Below are 14183 nucleotides of genomic sequence, written 5' to 3'. Positions count from 1 at the left end.
CAAGTAACATAAATACTAAATCTTTTTTTTTTTAAAGATTTTATTCATTTTATTACAGCCAGATATATACAGAGGAGGAGAGACAGAGAGGAAGATCTTCCATCCGATGATTCACTCCCCAAGTGAGCCGCAACGGGCCGGTGCGCGCCGATCCGATGCCGGGAACCAGGAACCTCTTCCGGGTCTCCCACGCGGGTGCAGGGTCCCAATGCATTGGGCCGTCTTCAACTGCTTTCCCAGGCCACAAGCAGGGAGCTGGATGGGAAGTGGAGCTGCCGGGATTAGAACCGGCGCCCATATGGGATCCCGGGGCTTTCAAGGCGAGGACTTTAGCCTCTAGGCCACGCCGCCGGGCCCAATACTAAATCTTAAAAAAAGAATTTCTTTTTTTTTAAAAAAAAAGTAGTATACAACCCATCTTCTAACATTAATTTATTGGAGGCACACACACACACACCTCTGCCCCAACCAGTGGTTCAGTTCTCAAATGTCTGCAAAGGCTGGGGCATGGCCAGAGTTGATGTGGAAGCCAGGAGCTAGGAAGTCAGTCCGGGTCTCTCCTGTGGATGACAGGAAGCCAATCAAATGGGCTTTTATTGCTCTTCCCAGGCTGTGCATCAGCTAGAAAGGAGTCATGAGCCAGATCTGGGTGTGCAACTCAGGTACTCCAAAATGGAATGCAGGTATCTTATCCATAGAGACTTTGGAATCCCATAGCTCTGACTTATCCTTCTGTCCTTGGTTACAGTTACAACTGTCGTCTAGAATTTTAGTTCTCTTTCTGATACTACAGTAAGTTAGATGCTATAATTATTTTTGTGATCTGTAATTTTTGTTTGAGTTATTGTAAGCCTTAGAATCACGATGTGCATATTGTGCTGAGGCTGTATCTCCTCTACCTTAATCCTGCTAATGAGCTGGCGAAAGCACCACTATCAATCACACAGATGGTGGTTGTGCAGTTCTGCAGTCTGCCCCTTCTGCTTTCTTCCTAACGACAGGCAAGATCATCTTCTGCTCCAGGGATGCGCTTGTTGGGATTCTCCAAGTGCTCCATCAGTGTCTTTTCGCACCACATGTTCTTGTTGGTTCAGTGAGGGAATTCAGGGGCCTGACCTGTCTCTTGCCCAGGCAGATTTGGCCCGGTCAGTCTTGCTTTTGTTTTTCCCCATGTTGTGACCTTTGGCATCTCCCTGTCACTTTCAGCCCTGAAAATTGTTAATACACCTTTCGCTGTATGTGCTTTGAAAGTTCTGCTCAGAATCCAGACATCGCAGTCTCTCATAATTACACAGGCTCCAGCTGTTTACCTGATGGCTAACATCTTTCTGCTCATCTGGAATGGTTTCCTTCTGCCTAAATACATTTGTAAGTTCTTTCCATGAGCACCAGTAGTAGTAGATTTTTTTTTTCTTATTTGAAATGTCTTTTTGTGAAAAATGTGTTTCACCTTTATTCTGAAAAAGTTACACATTTCAGATGGACAGTCACAGGAGAACTGAGAAGATACCATTCACTGCCATCTAGCTTCCAGGGGCCCTGCTGAGAAACTCGCTCCACACTAAACGCTACTCCTGTACAGCTCATCTGCCTTCCTCTGTGGTCTGAGCAGTTGTCCAGGCTCTGACATGTCAGCTTGAGCCGTTTAATGATTTATCCCAGTGGATAAACACTGTGCTTCTTGTATCTTTGGATGTATGTTTTTCAGGGAAAAAAAATTCTCTCACCATCTTTTCAAACGTTGGCGAGTCTCTTTCTACATGTTTGGGTGGATAGACAGACATAGTCTGTTCTCTGGGGCTCCTGCTGGCTCTGGTAAGCTTCAATAGTAATTTTGTCTCCTTACTTTCCTTTAATATTTACTATCTTCTTGGCCTCCTTTTTTTTTTTTTTTGCACTCTGGGGAATTTATTCCACTACATATTTCAATCCATTCACTCTCACTTCAGTCTTGTTTAACTATTTGATTCATCCATACTTTTACTTTCAATTGCGTTTTTCCTTTTTAAAAGTTTCCGTTTATTATTTTTCCAATCTGTTTCATCATCAGCCCTCCACTGATTCCATCTTCACTGTTTTCCAGCATTTGATTCTGAGATGTTTAATTTCTGCAGCTAATAACTCACAGGTGAGATCCACTGTCTGTGCTTTTGCAGGTGTCTGCTTGTCTTTCTGGGTATCAATGATTATGGCATTACTGGGGTCCACGCTTTTGCCCCCAGAAGCACCTGTGTTTTCCTGTGGGAGGCTCAGGCCAACAGATGACTAAGAAAAGCATTATCACCAAGGCGAGTATTACAACAGCCACGGCAGAAAGCAGAGATGACACGCAACACACCCACCATCATCATGAAATTGCCACAACTTAATTATTGAGAATTCTGAGTAATTAAGCTTTTTCAAGTTTATAGGGAGCAAAGGACCACGACTCCTTTCTGGAATTTTCTGGTACTTAGCATTTCTTTTTGGAATTTCTAAGTTAAATGAAATCAAGTATCTACAAATAAGTAAGGCATTTTTTTAATCTCTATTTACTCAGAACATCTGACTAGAGTAGGAGCTGCACCCTAGCTCTGTAATTGCCATCACCCTTTGTTTACCAAAATCTGTAAGTGCTACGTTGGTTACCACTTTGCAACACTGCATGTTGATCCATCTACAGGAAAGAAATGCCTGCTGCAGAATCTTCTCAGGCACATTAGGGTATCTCTACAGAGCAGTATTGTATCATATCACACACACCTACAGATACAACAGAAGCACTACAACGTTTTTACAAAGGAAAAAAAAAAACCATTTTGCATGGACTTGAATAACTTGTCAGAACTAGCTCATTCATTGTCTACTTGCCCTTGAGTGCATCCCTGCTCTTTAGGACTAAGACAGCAACATGAAGAGGCGAAGATCAAGTCTCGCTACCTGCGTTTTGTTAAAAACTGTGATGTGAACATGAACTGTGCTCAGTGACAAGCACAGAGAATACCCACACAGATTCTCCCAGCATTTCATCAAGGACAGCTCTGTATGCAAGGCTTACCCCTCTTCATAGTAAGGAAACACTCCAATATTAGAAATCTACAGGAGACATAGGACCACCACCCAGGAAGCATAATCAGAATCTTCTGTTTTTAAATCAGGCTTTTTAAGGAAAGTGACAGTGATTAAGAGATAGGAAAATCCATCATCTAAGTTTTGAGTTAGCTATCTGAGTGCACTGATATTCAGTGCTCCCTAGAGTAGAGTGAGATTTTAGTATCATAGCCCAAAACACACTGCTTAGGAGATTTCCCAGACCTGCTGTTGTCCCGTGGTCCCTGTCTTGAACAACAGCAGCAGCACACATACTCATCAGGCAATGGCGGCAGCACACACTCACTTCACTCCCTCACACTCCCTGTCCCAGCCAATGGCGGCAGCACACACTCACTTCACTCCCTCACACTCCCTGTCCCAGCCAATGGCGGCAGCACACACTCACTTCACTCCCTCATACTCCCTGTCCCAGCCAATGGCAGCAGCACACACTCACTTCACTCCCTCACACTCCCTGTCCCAGCCAATGGCGGCAGCACACACTCACTTCACTCCCTCACACTCCCTGTCCCAGCCAATGGCGGCAGCACACACTCACTTCACTCCCTCACACTCCCTGTCCCAGCCAATGGCGGCAGCACACACTCACTTCACTCCCTCATACTCCCTGTCCCAGCCAATGGCAGCAGCACACACTCACTTCACTCCCTCACACTCCCTGTCCCAGCCAATGGCGGCAGCACACACTCACTTCACTCCCTCACACTCCCTGTCCCAGCCAATGGCGGCAGCACACACTCACTTCACTCCCTCACACTCCCTGTCCCAGCCAATGGCGGCAGCACACACTCACTTCACTCCCTCACACTCCCTGTCCCAGCCAATGGCGGCAGCACACACTCACTTCCCCAAAACATCCTTGCTCCCATTCCCCTGTCCGCCAATCATCAGGAGATCCCGAGGACTGAACTCCACAAAACATCTCAATGCTGCTGTTTGCCATAGTCACTGCCTCTGTCCTCAGCCAAGGTCCCTGGGACAGCTGATAGGGAACAGTCTCTTCAGTGACCTGCTTCTGTTCCCATCCTCATTCATTCTCCCTAGGCCACATTTAAGTAAATATAAACCAGCTCTGTCGCTGTCCTCAGCATCCAGCCCTCCTCCTCCTCCCCACATCTGCCCTTTGCCGTAGCCCCCATCTTCCTCTGCTCATGCCACCTCCCCCTCACTTGCTACCTTTCGCCCACCCTGGCCTCCTTGCCATCCCGGGAGCAAGTTGATCTTTTTCCATCTCGTAGCTTCTGTATTTGCTCTTGTGCCTGCTTGCATGCTGCTTCCCTGGTTTCTTCATCTTTCTCAGCTCATCTCCTTTCATCTTCTCAAACTGCCACCCCATTATCACTTAACAAAGACCCTCTATTGACTTCCTCCAACGAACATTGGAACATGTTACAACCTGTAATTATTTTATTTCCTGTCACCTGTCACTTTATCGAACTAGAAACTTCCGACTGTAGACCCTGCTGTGCTTACAGCCATAAATCCGTTCCTTGATGGTAAGTATATGTTGAAGCAGAATGCAATTTTTTTTAGCCTTTCCTTTTGGACTTCTCTATTTAGCATTTAACAATAAGTTGTTGGCTACTATTTCAGTTTATGTTTATGTTTAGTTAAACTGAGCAATATCTAGACTTTGACTCTAGTTTAGAGAGTTCATCTATTAAGTTGGGATCTAGAGAACACCAGTATTATCAATCAACACATATAATAGCAACACTTCTATTAGTATCAGAATTAGCAAACCCCACAGCTTTACTGAATGGAGCTCTGTCTCAACAAACATGACTAATGAGCAGTCCTTCTCTCCAGTCTGTCTCTACTCTCAGGACAACACAAAGCTTCTGTTTAATATCACTCAACGAGATGAGGAGGTGGGCGCATGAAGGTGAAAGGAGCCTAGCTGAGGCATTACTATGCTTAGTGCTGGCCCCAGAACTCTACATATCATTGAATAGATCCCTTCCCCTAAGCAGACTCTATTAAACATGCAGTCACCAGAGTCCATAGAGTATTTGCATGCGGGGTCCAGAGATGGAAGATTCGAACAAAAAACAAACCTCACCCAGATAAACTTGGAAAAAGATTTCAGGAGCTGGTTTTTCATGCCTTTCTTTCCCTAATATTGAATCTAAGCTTGCATCCCAGAAAAGTGATTGGAGGGAGAAGAGGAACAGGTAAACAGCAGTCAGAATTCTATTCAGGTGTGTGGGGGAGGGCAGAGGGCCCTCGTGAGGCAGAGACCTGGACCCTGTTCGCGGCCAAGGTATGGGAGTGGGGAGGGGTGGTGGTCACCCTTTTGTCCAAAGCGCTTCTGGAGCACCTGCCATCTGCTGGCCAGTGTTTTAGGGACTGAACACTCAGCAGTGAACAAAACAGAAACATTCCTTTCTCAGAAGTCCCTTCCACTTGTCTTCCGTGTGCAGCCTGGAACCATGGGAGCTGGTCCAGAGCATCCCCCTGTGCCCTACCCCACCTCTCTTCACCTCACAGCAACCCAAGAGGATGGAAGCAGAAGCAGTGATGGATTCAAACGGCAGGTAGCAGGGCTCGGTAAAAGAGTGTCTGAGTCAGCCCCTCCAGAGCTGCCTCCTGTGTGAGACGTGGAAAGTTTTCAGCAGTTCCTGGGGAGGAGAATTTGCTGGGAGCAGGTGGTAGGAGCCACAGGGCTTCAGGATGGGGACAAGTAAGATGGGAAAGCATGGTCTAAAGCTTAACACCAGGGCAGTGCAGGTGGACCTCAGAGGCTACAAGCAGAAAGACAGGTGGAAGATCCAAGGGTCACTTCCAGCAGTGGCTAAAGGTTTCCCCGTCTCCAAAGCCATGACACTATCTTCAGGAGGGTAAAGGGAAATCTCAAAAGATTGAATTTAAGATAGAAGGTTATGGATTCTGTTATAAGGAAATTGAAGATTATCATCAATTACAGAAAAACAGAAAAATATCTCTACTTTCTAGCATACTTAAGTCATGGGTTGACAATATCGTGTCCACAACTTGTGCATGAACACAATGGGATCGCTGCCTGCAGCCCCCTGGAAGTTCTGTCCTTCCTCTGCCCTCCTCTCCTAATAAACCACAGGCCTTGTCTGTCAGCCCACGCTGCCTCCCAGCCTTCCTTGCCTCCTCGCAGCCTCTCCCCCGTCCGAGTGTGTGAGGGACCACTCCGACATGCAGACACTGTGTGAAGTCAATGATACATCCCTGGATTCAAGTTCACCAGGATGGGTCCTAGCCCAACAGACTTGACGTGGTCCAAAAGAAAACACTAAGTAAGAAAGATCTGGGCCAACCCAGTGCCCACATGCCTTCCTTCACTATATGCTTGAATATGATTTCAGATCTGTGCATCTGAGCATGTCTTCAAACAGACTCTCTTTAGCTAAGGTAACAATCAAGTATAAACCAGAGATGAGGAAACTTCCACAGGATTTCAAAGATGACTGCAGGTTGCGGACCTCCTTGGTGAACTCATGGTGCTCCCACTGTGTGGCTCATGCTGCTTGTCTTTTAAAAACCTGTAACAAGTCTTCTTCGAAGACACTTTTAAAGCATATACAACAAAGAGCTCGCTCTGTGAGGATGGCAGCCTTGCATTTATTGGCATTTAAAATGCTACTTATTCAGCCAACAAATGTTTGATTCTACACTTACTATGTGCTAAGTAGTGGATTAGAGCCAGAGACCATAATGATGATAAGACCCAGCCTTTGCTCTTGAAAAAGTCAGTCTAGTTGGTTTGATGGTGGGGAACCAATGGGTAGTGACAATGTGGCATGATGGGCACCATGTCTGGAGTAGGAGAAAAGCAGCAAGTACCCTGTCTTCCACATTTGAGGGACAGTCTTCTGGGAAAATTATTCCTTGCATGAACCCTGAAAATCAGCAGGGTTAGAAATGGCAAGTAGAGGCAAGGGTAGGACTTTCCTGGCTGAAGGAGTGGCAGGTGCCATACATTTGAGAGGGCACCTAATTAGGAGGGCATTGTAGCTGGGCAGGCTTACGCGAGGGGCAGAGGCAGGGAGATGAAAAGAGCAGAGGCCAGCACAGGAAGGAGTTTCTCCTAGGGAAGCTCAGCGGGTACCTGACCAGAATTACATTCAGTTTTTACCCCTGACTGCTCTTTGCGGCTCACCAGCTTGACCCCGCGGGAAGTCATCTTTAGGAGGTTGGGATCTGGCTACATCATGTCTTTCCTGAAGACATCCCAAAGGCTCCCCATTGGTGTTTGGACAAAACAGAAACTCCTCAACACGGCTTATCAGGGTCACCTTACTCAGAAAGCTCCAGGTTTATACCGGTTATCTGAGAATAGTTACTACTTGTGTCCCCTCTCACCCTCAAAAGTGTGCTGGTCATTTCTCCTGGCACCCGATGGTCAGCTGTGCAGACATGACCTTGCTTATCACTCTGGCACCTCTCCCACCATTCAGGCAACCTTAAGGTCCTGCTGGTCTTCATTCAGCTCATCAAACCTGCTGAGCTCTCACCTGCCCCCACTCCAGCTTCTGACCCCAGAATCTCTCTCAGACACACATTTTCACTCTGCCTAAGACAGTCTCCTCCTCCCACTTGGTTTGGCTGACTCTGTGGAGTAGGTGAAATGGTGTAAAAGCAACTGTGAGCCATCCATCAGGGACCCTGCCCTGGCACCCTCAGCAGGCTGGGTTCTGCCATGTCCCCGTCCTCTCCTCCTCACCTTACCTGTCTGATGAGACTCAGGGAGGCCTGCTGTTCTCCACTATTGCAAGAGCTGCAGAGAGGCAGGGATCCTGGTGCTCTCCGGATAGCCAGGAGCTGGCACAATGCCTGGCATTTGGTAAGTTTTCACAGGATGAATGATCTACTCTTGTTAATAAATACTCGGCTATTTGCTTCCCTCAAATAAAAAGTCATCTGGGAACTTACGCACCTGAGAGATCACAGTCAGCTTGATAAAGAGCCTGTCACCTTAGTTAAGATTAAGCATGGTTCTTCTAATTTGAACTGTCAAAGGGGTTTTATGACATTTTTGTAATACACACACTCATTAGTCAGGCAGAAAAAAGTTTAGGTTGGATGGCTTCCTGACCTAAACCTCATACACACTTCAATTTCTTTCATCTGAATCACAAGCATGTGAAAAGTTGGTCTTGAAAAAGAAAAGGTGGAACTTTTAATGTAGTTCTCATCCATCTAGCCTTTTAATTGACTTCCACTGTAAGTGACTGAGGTTTGTCCGATCTATTCACTCACTTCAATGAAAGCCTACTTTAGGTTCATTTGTGCCTGTTTTTCATGTGTGAACCATGCTTTCCCCCATTTTACTTTTAAAAATGTAAACATTTCACTTTTAAAATGGGGGAAAAGATCAAGATTTAAAACATTGCACTTGGATTCCCTGACATCTATCACATAATTCAGTTACTATGTTGAAAGTCTCTCAAATTTCTACAGTCAATTCCATAATTCCAGGCACACTTTGCAATGCTCTGATTGACATAAAGACAAATGGAGGACAATGTGAAGGGATGCAGAAAATTGTCATCAAACTGGAAGATCTGAATTTATGCACCTCGTTCACGAGCAACACACACGAACTATAGGCAACTGCTTGAAAAGCATCATGTATGTACCAAGAAGTAGGCAGAACACAGTCCTAAGTCTCCGCCTGATAGCGGGTTTACTAGGATGCCTGGGGGCAATGGGACTACGTGGCCAGGCTACTACAGCAGGCCCAGCTTTAGAAAAGCTGCGCTGACTACTGGACTATGTAAACTCACAGGACCAATGATCCTGCAAGTGCCAGACACATGGTGATGTTCACTAGAACCTCGATGAGCCCCTGTAGGAGAATCAGAGTTGACCAGCAGGACTTTGAAGTGAGGCCACACGCCTTCTGTCTGCAGGAATTATCCACATGGAAAACAACTCTTGGCTCACCCCTTGGCCCTGACAGAGGCTGAAAGCCTGTCTGCAGGCTACCTAGTGACTGTGTCTCCTCCTGTAATTGGTATCATCAGAACTGCAGAACCAAAAATTAGATGTAGATGACAGCATCCCACTGCCACATTAAAACAGTATACACCAGCCCAGATGAAGTCAGTCCAGAAGGCCCATGTGAACAGTTCCAGGTGGTGGCTCCAACTCCACGGCACCTATTCCCACTGCTTCCCTGCTTCCCTCTCATCCACTCCAGAGCTTCAAGGACAATGTCCATTGCCAATGAAAACGGAAGCACAGGATTGGTTTACAGGTGAATCTGCACTATGCCAGCACTATCCCAAAGTGGAAAAGGGCTAAATCACAGCCCCATTCAGGAGTGCCCCTGAAGGCAGCAGAAAAACTCTTCTAGTAGGCAGAATTGCAAACAGTAAATCTGTGCATCCTGGAAGACAAGCTGTCTACAATATGAATCAATAGCAATTCATGAGCAGCGGCTAACAGGTGCTGGTCAGGGACCTGAAAAGATTACAAGACTGGTGACAAGGGGGCACATAGATGAACCTCTCAGGATGCACACACAATGGGAAAATATTTATGTTCATGTTATAAATGCCTGCAGGAGACATCCACGGTGAAAGAGGCTCCCAAAAGTCAGGTGGGAAAACTGCCCTGTTGAGTTGCTGTCTACACGCATCCCTTCATCATTTAGCATTTGTTGTTCAGTGGGTTGTTGTGCACCAGGGCTGTTCTTGACAGGCACAGGCTCAACAACATGAATTTTCTTTCACCAGGTCATTGATTACCACAAATGTTGCAAGTCCAAATTGCCAAGGGACCAATACTATATTCCAGAAGCTACCAAGCACCAGGTCGACTGCCCCGGACACTTTCTTCTGCAAACAGAGCCATGCAGGGAGACCCACACATTTTGGGTACCATTCACTGTCCCAGGCAGTGGCCCCTTGGCAGTGGACTCAGGGAGTGACTTATGTACTGCAGAGCAACACTTCAACAATCCCACACCACCCAGCTCGAGGCATAAAGAAGAGTAAAGATGCTATGAAGCTAGCATAACCTTACTTCACAAAGTTTGGGTAAAACTGAAAACACTTTCATAATGTACATTTTCTGTGAACCTTTCGGAGATCCTCATACATAAAATATTAGGTACTATGGCCAGGTCAGATTCATTCTAGGAAATAAAAAGTATTCTAATCTTTGGAAATCAACTACTTTTCAAATTAATAGCCCAAAGGAGAAAAAAAAATCTGTAACTATCAATATTAATGCTAAAAATGGAGACAATTCCACACACAGCCATGATAAAACTTAATAGATCTATGAAACTGTCACATAATGCTAAATATTAATAAAAAAAACTTAATAGATTAGGAACAGAGATCTGCAAAAAACAGTTTTTCTTAAAGGCAATTGTTGAAATCCTTCTCATCAACATACAGAACAAGTCCAGGAAGCCATCATCAGCCTTGCACTCCGCACTGTGTAAGTAGTTCACCTGGCATGGCAAGTAAGAACACAGGATACAAGGTATATGATTTGCAATGAAGAAGCCAATCTATCACTTTTCACAGATGGCATCATTTTCAACATAAGAGACTCAAAAGAATCTACAGACAAATTGGGAAAATTGCTAAAAATTAAGCAAGGTGTTGGTTGCAAAATCAATATACAAAATCTAATTCCACTCTTTTTCAGCATGAACATGCAAGTTAGAAAACATATTTTATAAAATGTCTTTCATAGTAGCAATGAAAATAAAGAGGTTGTCAACTTGAAATGGCATTACACCCCAATAAAAAGCTGAAACTCTGGTAAGTTGAAGATGCAGTTACTACAGCTAGTCTGCAGTGCACCCTGCAGTGCACCTGTGGTCCCCGGGCCAAGCAGGAGCTGTGCCCACTGGCACTGCCACTGCCACCATTGCAAACGAGGATCACCACACCTATGGCCAACCTGAGGATAAACTGAAATTCAAAATCCAAGTTTCTCACCATGGGAAAGTAAAAAAGCCCAGTCAAGTGAATTTTCCTAAGTGAGGGATCTTTTGTTTCTCAGATACCAAGGACTAAATTTAGCAAAAGATGTAAAATATCTCTTCATAACAAAAATGCATAAAATATCACACATTAAAAATTAAATGGACAGAATGATTTGACATTATAAAAAGTTTTTTTTTTCCAAATCGATTTAAAGTTTCAATGTAATGGTAGTTGAAACCCCAATAAGCTTTTTTCAAGGAACTTGACAAGCATTCATGTGGCAAAGCAAAGGGTCCAAAGGAGCCCAAACTCTCCTGATCAAAGCAGAAGCCATCAGAATGATCACAAAAGCACAGTGGTTAAATGGCTTTGTAGGAGTAGTCATGAAACTGACAGGACAGAACAAAAATACCAGAAACAGCTACACAGGTGCGTACACCTGCCTTAGGAACAAGAGACACTGCAGTTCACTGGGGAGAAGCCAGCTAAGGCTGTGGACTATCCACGAGGAAGTAAAATGGGATTCCTGCTTCATACTCCAGGGTCAATTCTGTATTAAAGACTTAATTATTGAAAGTAAAAGCATAAACATTTGGAGGCTGGCACCATGACTCAACAGGCTAATCCTCCACCTCCAAGCATCCCACGTGGGCATGGTTTGTGTCCTGACTGTTCCACTTCCCATCTGCTCCCTGCTTACAGCCTGAGAAGGCAGTGAAGGACGGCTCAAGGACGTGTGACCCTGTAGCCACGTGGGAGAGCCAGAAGACACCCCTGGCTTGTGGCTTTGGATCGGCTCAGCTCTGGCCACTGCGGTCACTGAAGGAATGAACGAGCAGATGGAAGATCTTTTCCTCTCTTAGTCTCCTTCTCCCTGTGAATCTGTCTTTCAAACAAAAATAAATAAATGTTTTTAAAAAAATCTGGTACTCTCGGTCTTTGCACATTATAAACATTGCACTCTATTTAAATTATCTTCATGGTCTCAGCACAAGAAGAATTTTGAAAAGATGCAATGAGTACAGACCGTAAAGAATAAAATTCTACCTCATTAAGATTCAGAACTTCTGTTATTCGAAGACTCCATATGAAGTGAAAGAGCAAGTCATGAACTGGAAAAACATTTATGAGATGCAACGCTTAGCCTCTGGAATAAAGAATGCCTAGAAACCAATGAAGACAAGACAGAGGTTGGATGTAGCAGTTAAGACATCACTTGAAGATGCCTTCGTCCCAGTGGAGTACCTGGCTTTGGGTTCTAAGTGTGATTCCAAACGCAGCCTTCTGCTGACACGCCACCCTGGAAGGCAGCAGGTGACAATGGCTCAGGATTTGGATCCTGTTACCCATGGTGGGGATGGGGACTGAGTCCAGGGCTCCTCGGTTCATGGTGGACCAGCTGTAGCTGCGTGGGCATTCGGGCAGTGAACCAGCACATGGGGAGATCTATCTCTTTGCACTAAAATAATAATAATAGTAAAATGTAACCTAGATTAAGGGAGGGGTGTTTAGCTTGGAGGTTGGGCCGGTTAAGACGCCAGGGGAGACACCTGTGTCACTCAGCAGAGTGCTTCCGAGCCCAGCTTCCTGCTGATGCCCATCCTAGGAGGCGGTACACGTACACTCTCCTCACTTGCTATGGCTCTCTGCCTTAAAAATAAATTTTAAAAAATTTAAAGATTTATTTTTATTGGAAAGACAGATATACAGAGAGGAGTAGAGACAGAGAGGAAGATCTTCCGTCTGATGATTCACTCCCCAAGCGGGTGCAATGTTTGAAGCTGAGCCTCACGGAAGTCAGGAGCCAGGAGCTTCCTCCAGGTTTCCCACGCAGGTGCAGGGTCCCAAAGCTTTGGGCCATCCTCAACTGCTTGCCCAGGCCACGGCAGGGAGTTGGATGGGAAGTGGAGCCGCCAGGATTAAAATCAGTGCCCATATGGGATTCTGGCGCATTCAAGAAAAGGACTTTAATCGCTATGCTATAGCGCCGGGCCCAAAATAAATGAAAAATTTTAAGAGAAAAAGATAAACATGCAAATAGAAAAATGGCCAAAAGAGAGTGACAGATACTTTACGGATGAGTAAACATATCTACAAGATGTTTCAACACATGAAAACAAATTAAATTATATGATGAGAAATGCATACTATAGCAAATGAGACCTAACAGCTAACATACTGGCAAGTTTTTTTTTTTTTTAAAGATTTTATTATTATTGGAAAGCCGGATATACAGAGAGGAGGAGAGACAGAGAGGAAGATCTTCCATCCGATGTTTCACTCCCCAAGTGAGCCACAACGGCCGGTACGCGCCAATCCGATGCCGGGACCAGGAACCTCTTCCGGGTCTCCCACGCGGGTGCAGGGTCCCAAAGCCTTGGGCCGTCCTCTCCTGCTTTCCCAGGCCACAAGCAGGGAGCTGGATGGGAAGTGGAGCTGCCGGGATTAGAACCAGCGCCCATATGGGATCCCGGGGCTTTCAAGGCGAGGACCTCAGCCGCTAGGCCACGGTGCCGGGCCCGATACTGGCAAGTTTTTAACATGAGCAGTAAGAGTTAGTAACAACAATTAAAACTCTGAAAAAAATTAACTAGTAAAATTAAAGTCTCATTACTGACCACACAGCAACTTTATTTCCGAACATGTGAGTATACACCCTAGATAAGTTATTTTCCAAGGGAACCAGGAGTCATGTTGAGTACACAAGGTCATAGACATCACTGTTCACATTCTAAAAAAATCTCAGGGTCACGTGCTGTCACCTGCTCCTGAATGTGTATTGGGAAATAAGTGGAGTTTGTTACTTTATATAAATAAGTTTAAAAGATCTTGACACACACTGCTGATGACAGTGCTGCCTCTACAGACTAAATACATTCCTACAGCAATGATGAGGAAACTGTGCAGTCAGTGCACATGAATCAAAGTGTAACTTTCTGTTGGTGCAAAGGACTTGAAATTCATGCTGTAGGGATTTTTCACAATACATATTTTCATGAATTTTTGAAGACCTCTCTGACGCATGGAATTAAAAAGAAAAATTTGTTTCAAAATAAACTTCTCTTTTAATTCTATTTCCACAAAATTTCTGAAGCATCTTTGTACTGCATAGCAGTGAAAAAGATACGACAACCACATACACGATGAATCTCAAGAACGTAACACTGA

The 14183-nt window shown here is 45.0% G+C and overlaps 1 protein-coding gene across 1 annotated transcript in view; it reads right to left on the bottom strand.

The window, feature by feature from the left end:
* The window catches only part of ENTHD1 (ENTH domain containing 1), a 128237-nt gene that overhangs the window by 27378 nt on the left and 86676 nt on the right, over positions 1–14183 (bottom strand). The window contains exons 6-7 of the mRNA XM_058673448.1: positions 12828–12865; positions 2737–2742 (exon numbers count right to left, since the gene is read on the bottom strand). Of these exons, the coding sequence (XP_058529431.1) occupies positions 2737–2742; positions 12828–12865 (44 nt within the window). The remainder of the gene's footprint in view (positions 1–2736; positions 2743–12827; positions 12866–14183) is intronic.

Source organism: Ochotona princeps, chromosome 15 (genome assembly GCF_030435755.1).
Source record: "Ochotona princeps isolate mOchPri1 chromosome 15, mOchPri1.hap1, whole genome shotgun sequence".
In the NCBI taxonomy this organism is placed as follows: Eukaryota; Metazoa; Chordata; class Mammalia; order Lagomorpha; family Ochotonidae; genus Ochotona; species Ochotona princeps.
This window is presented reverse-complemented; position numbering and strand designations above follow the sequence as displayed.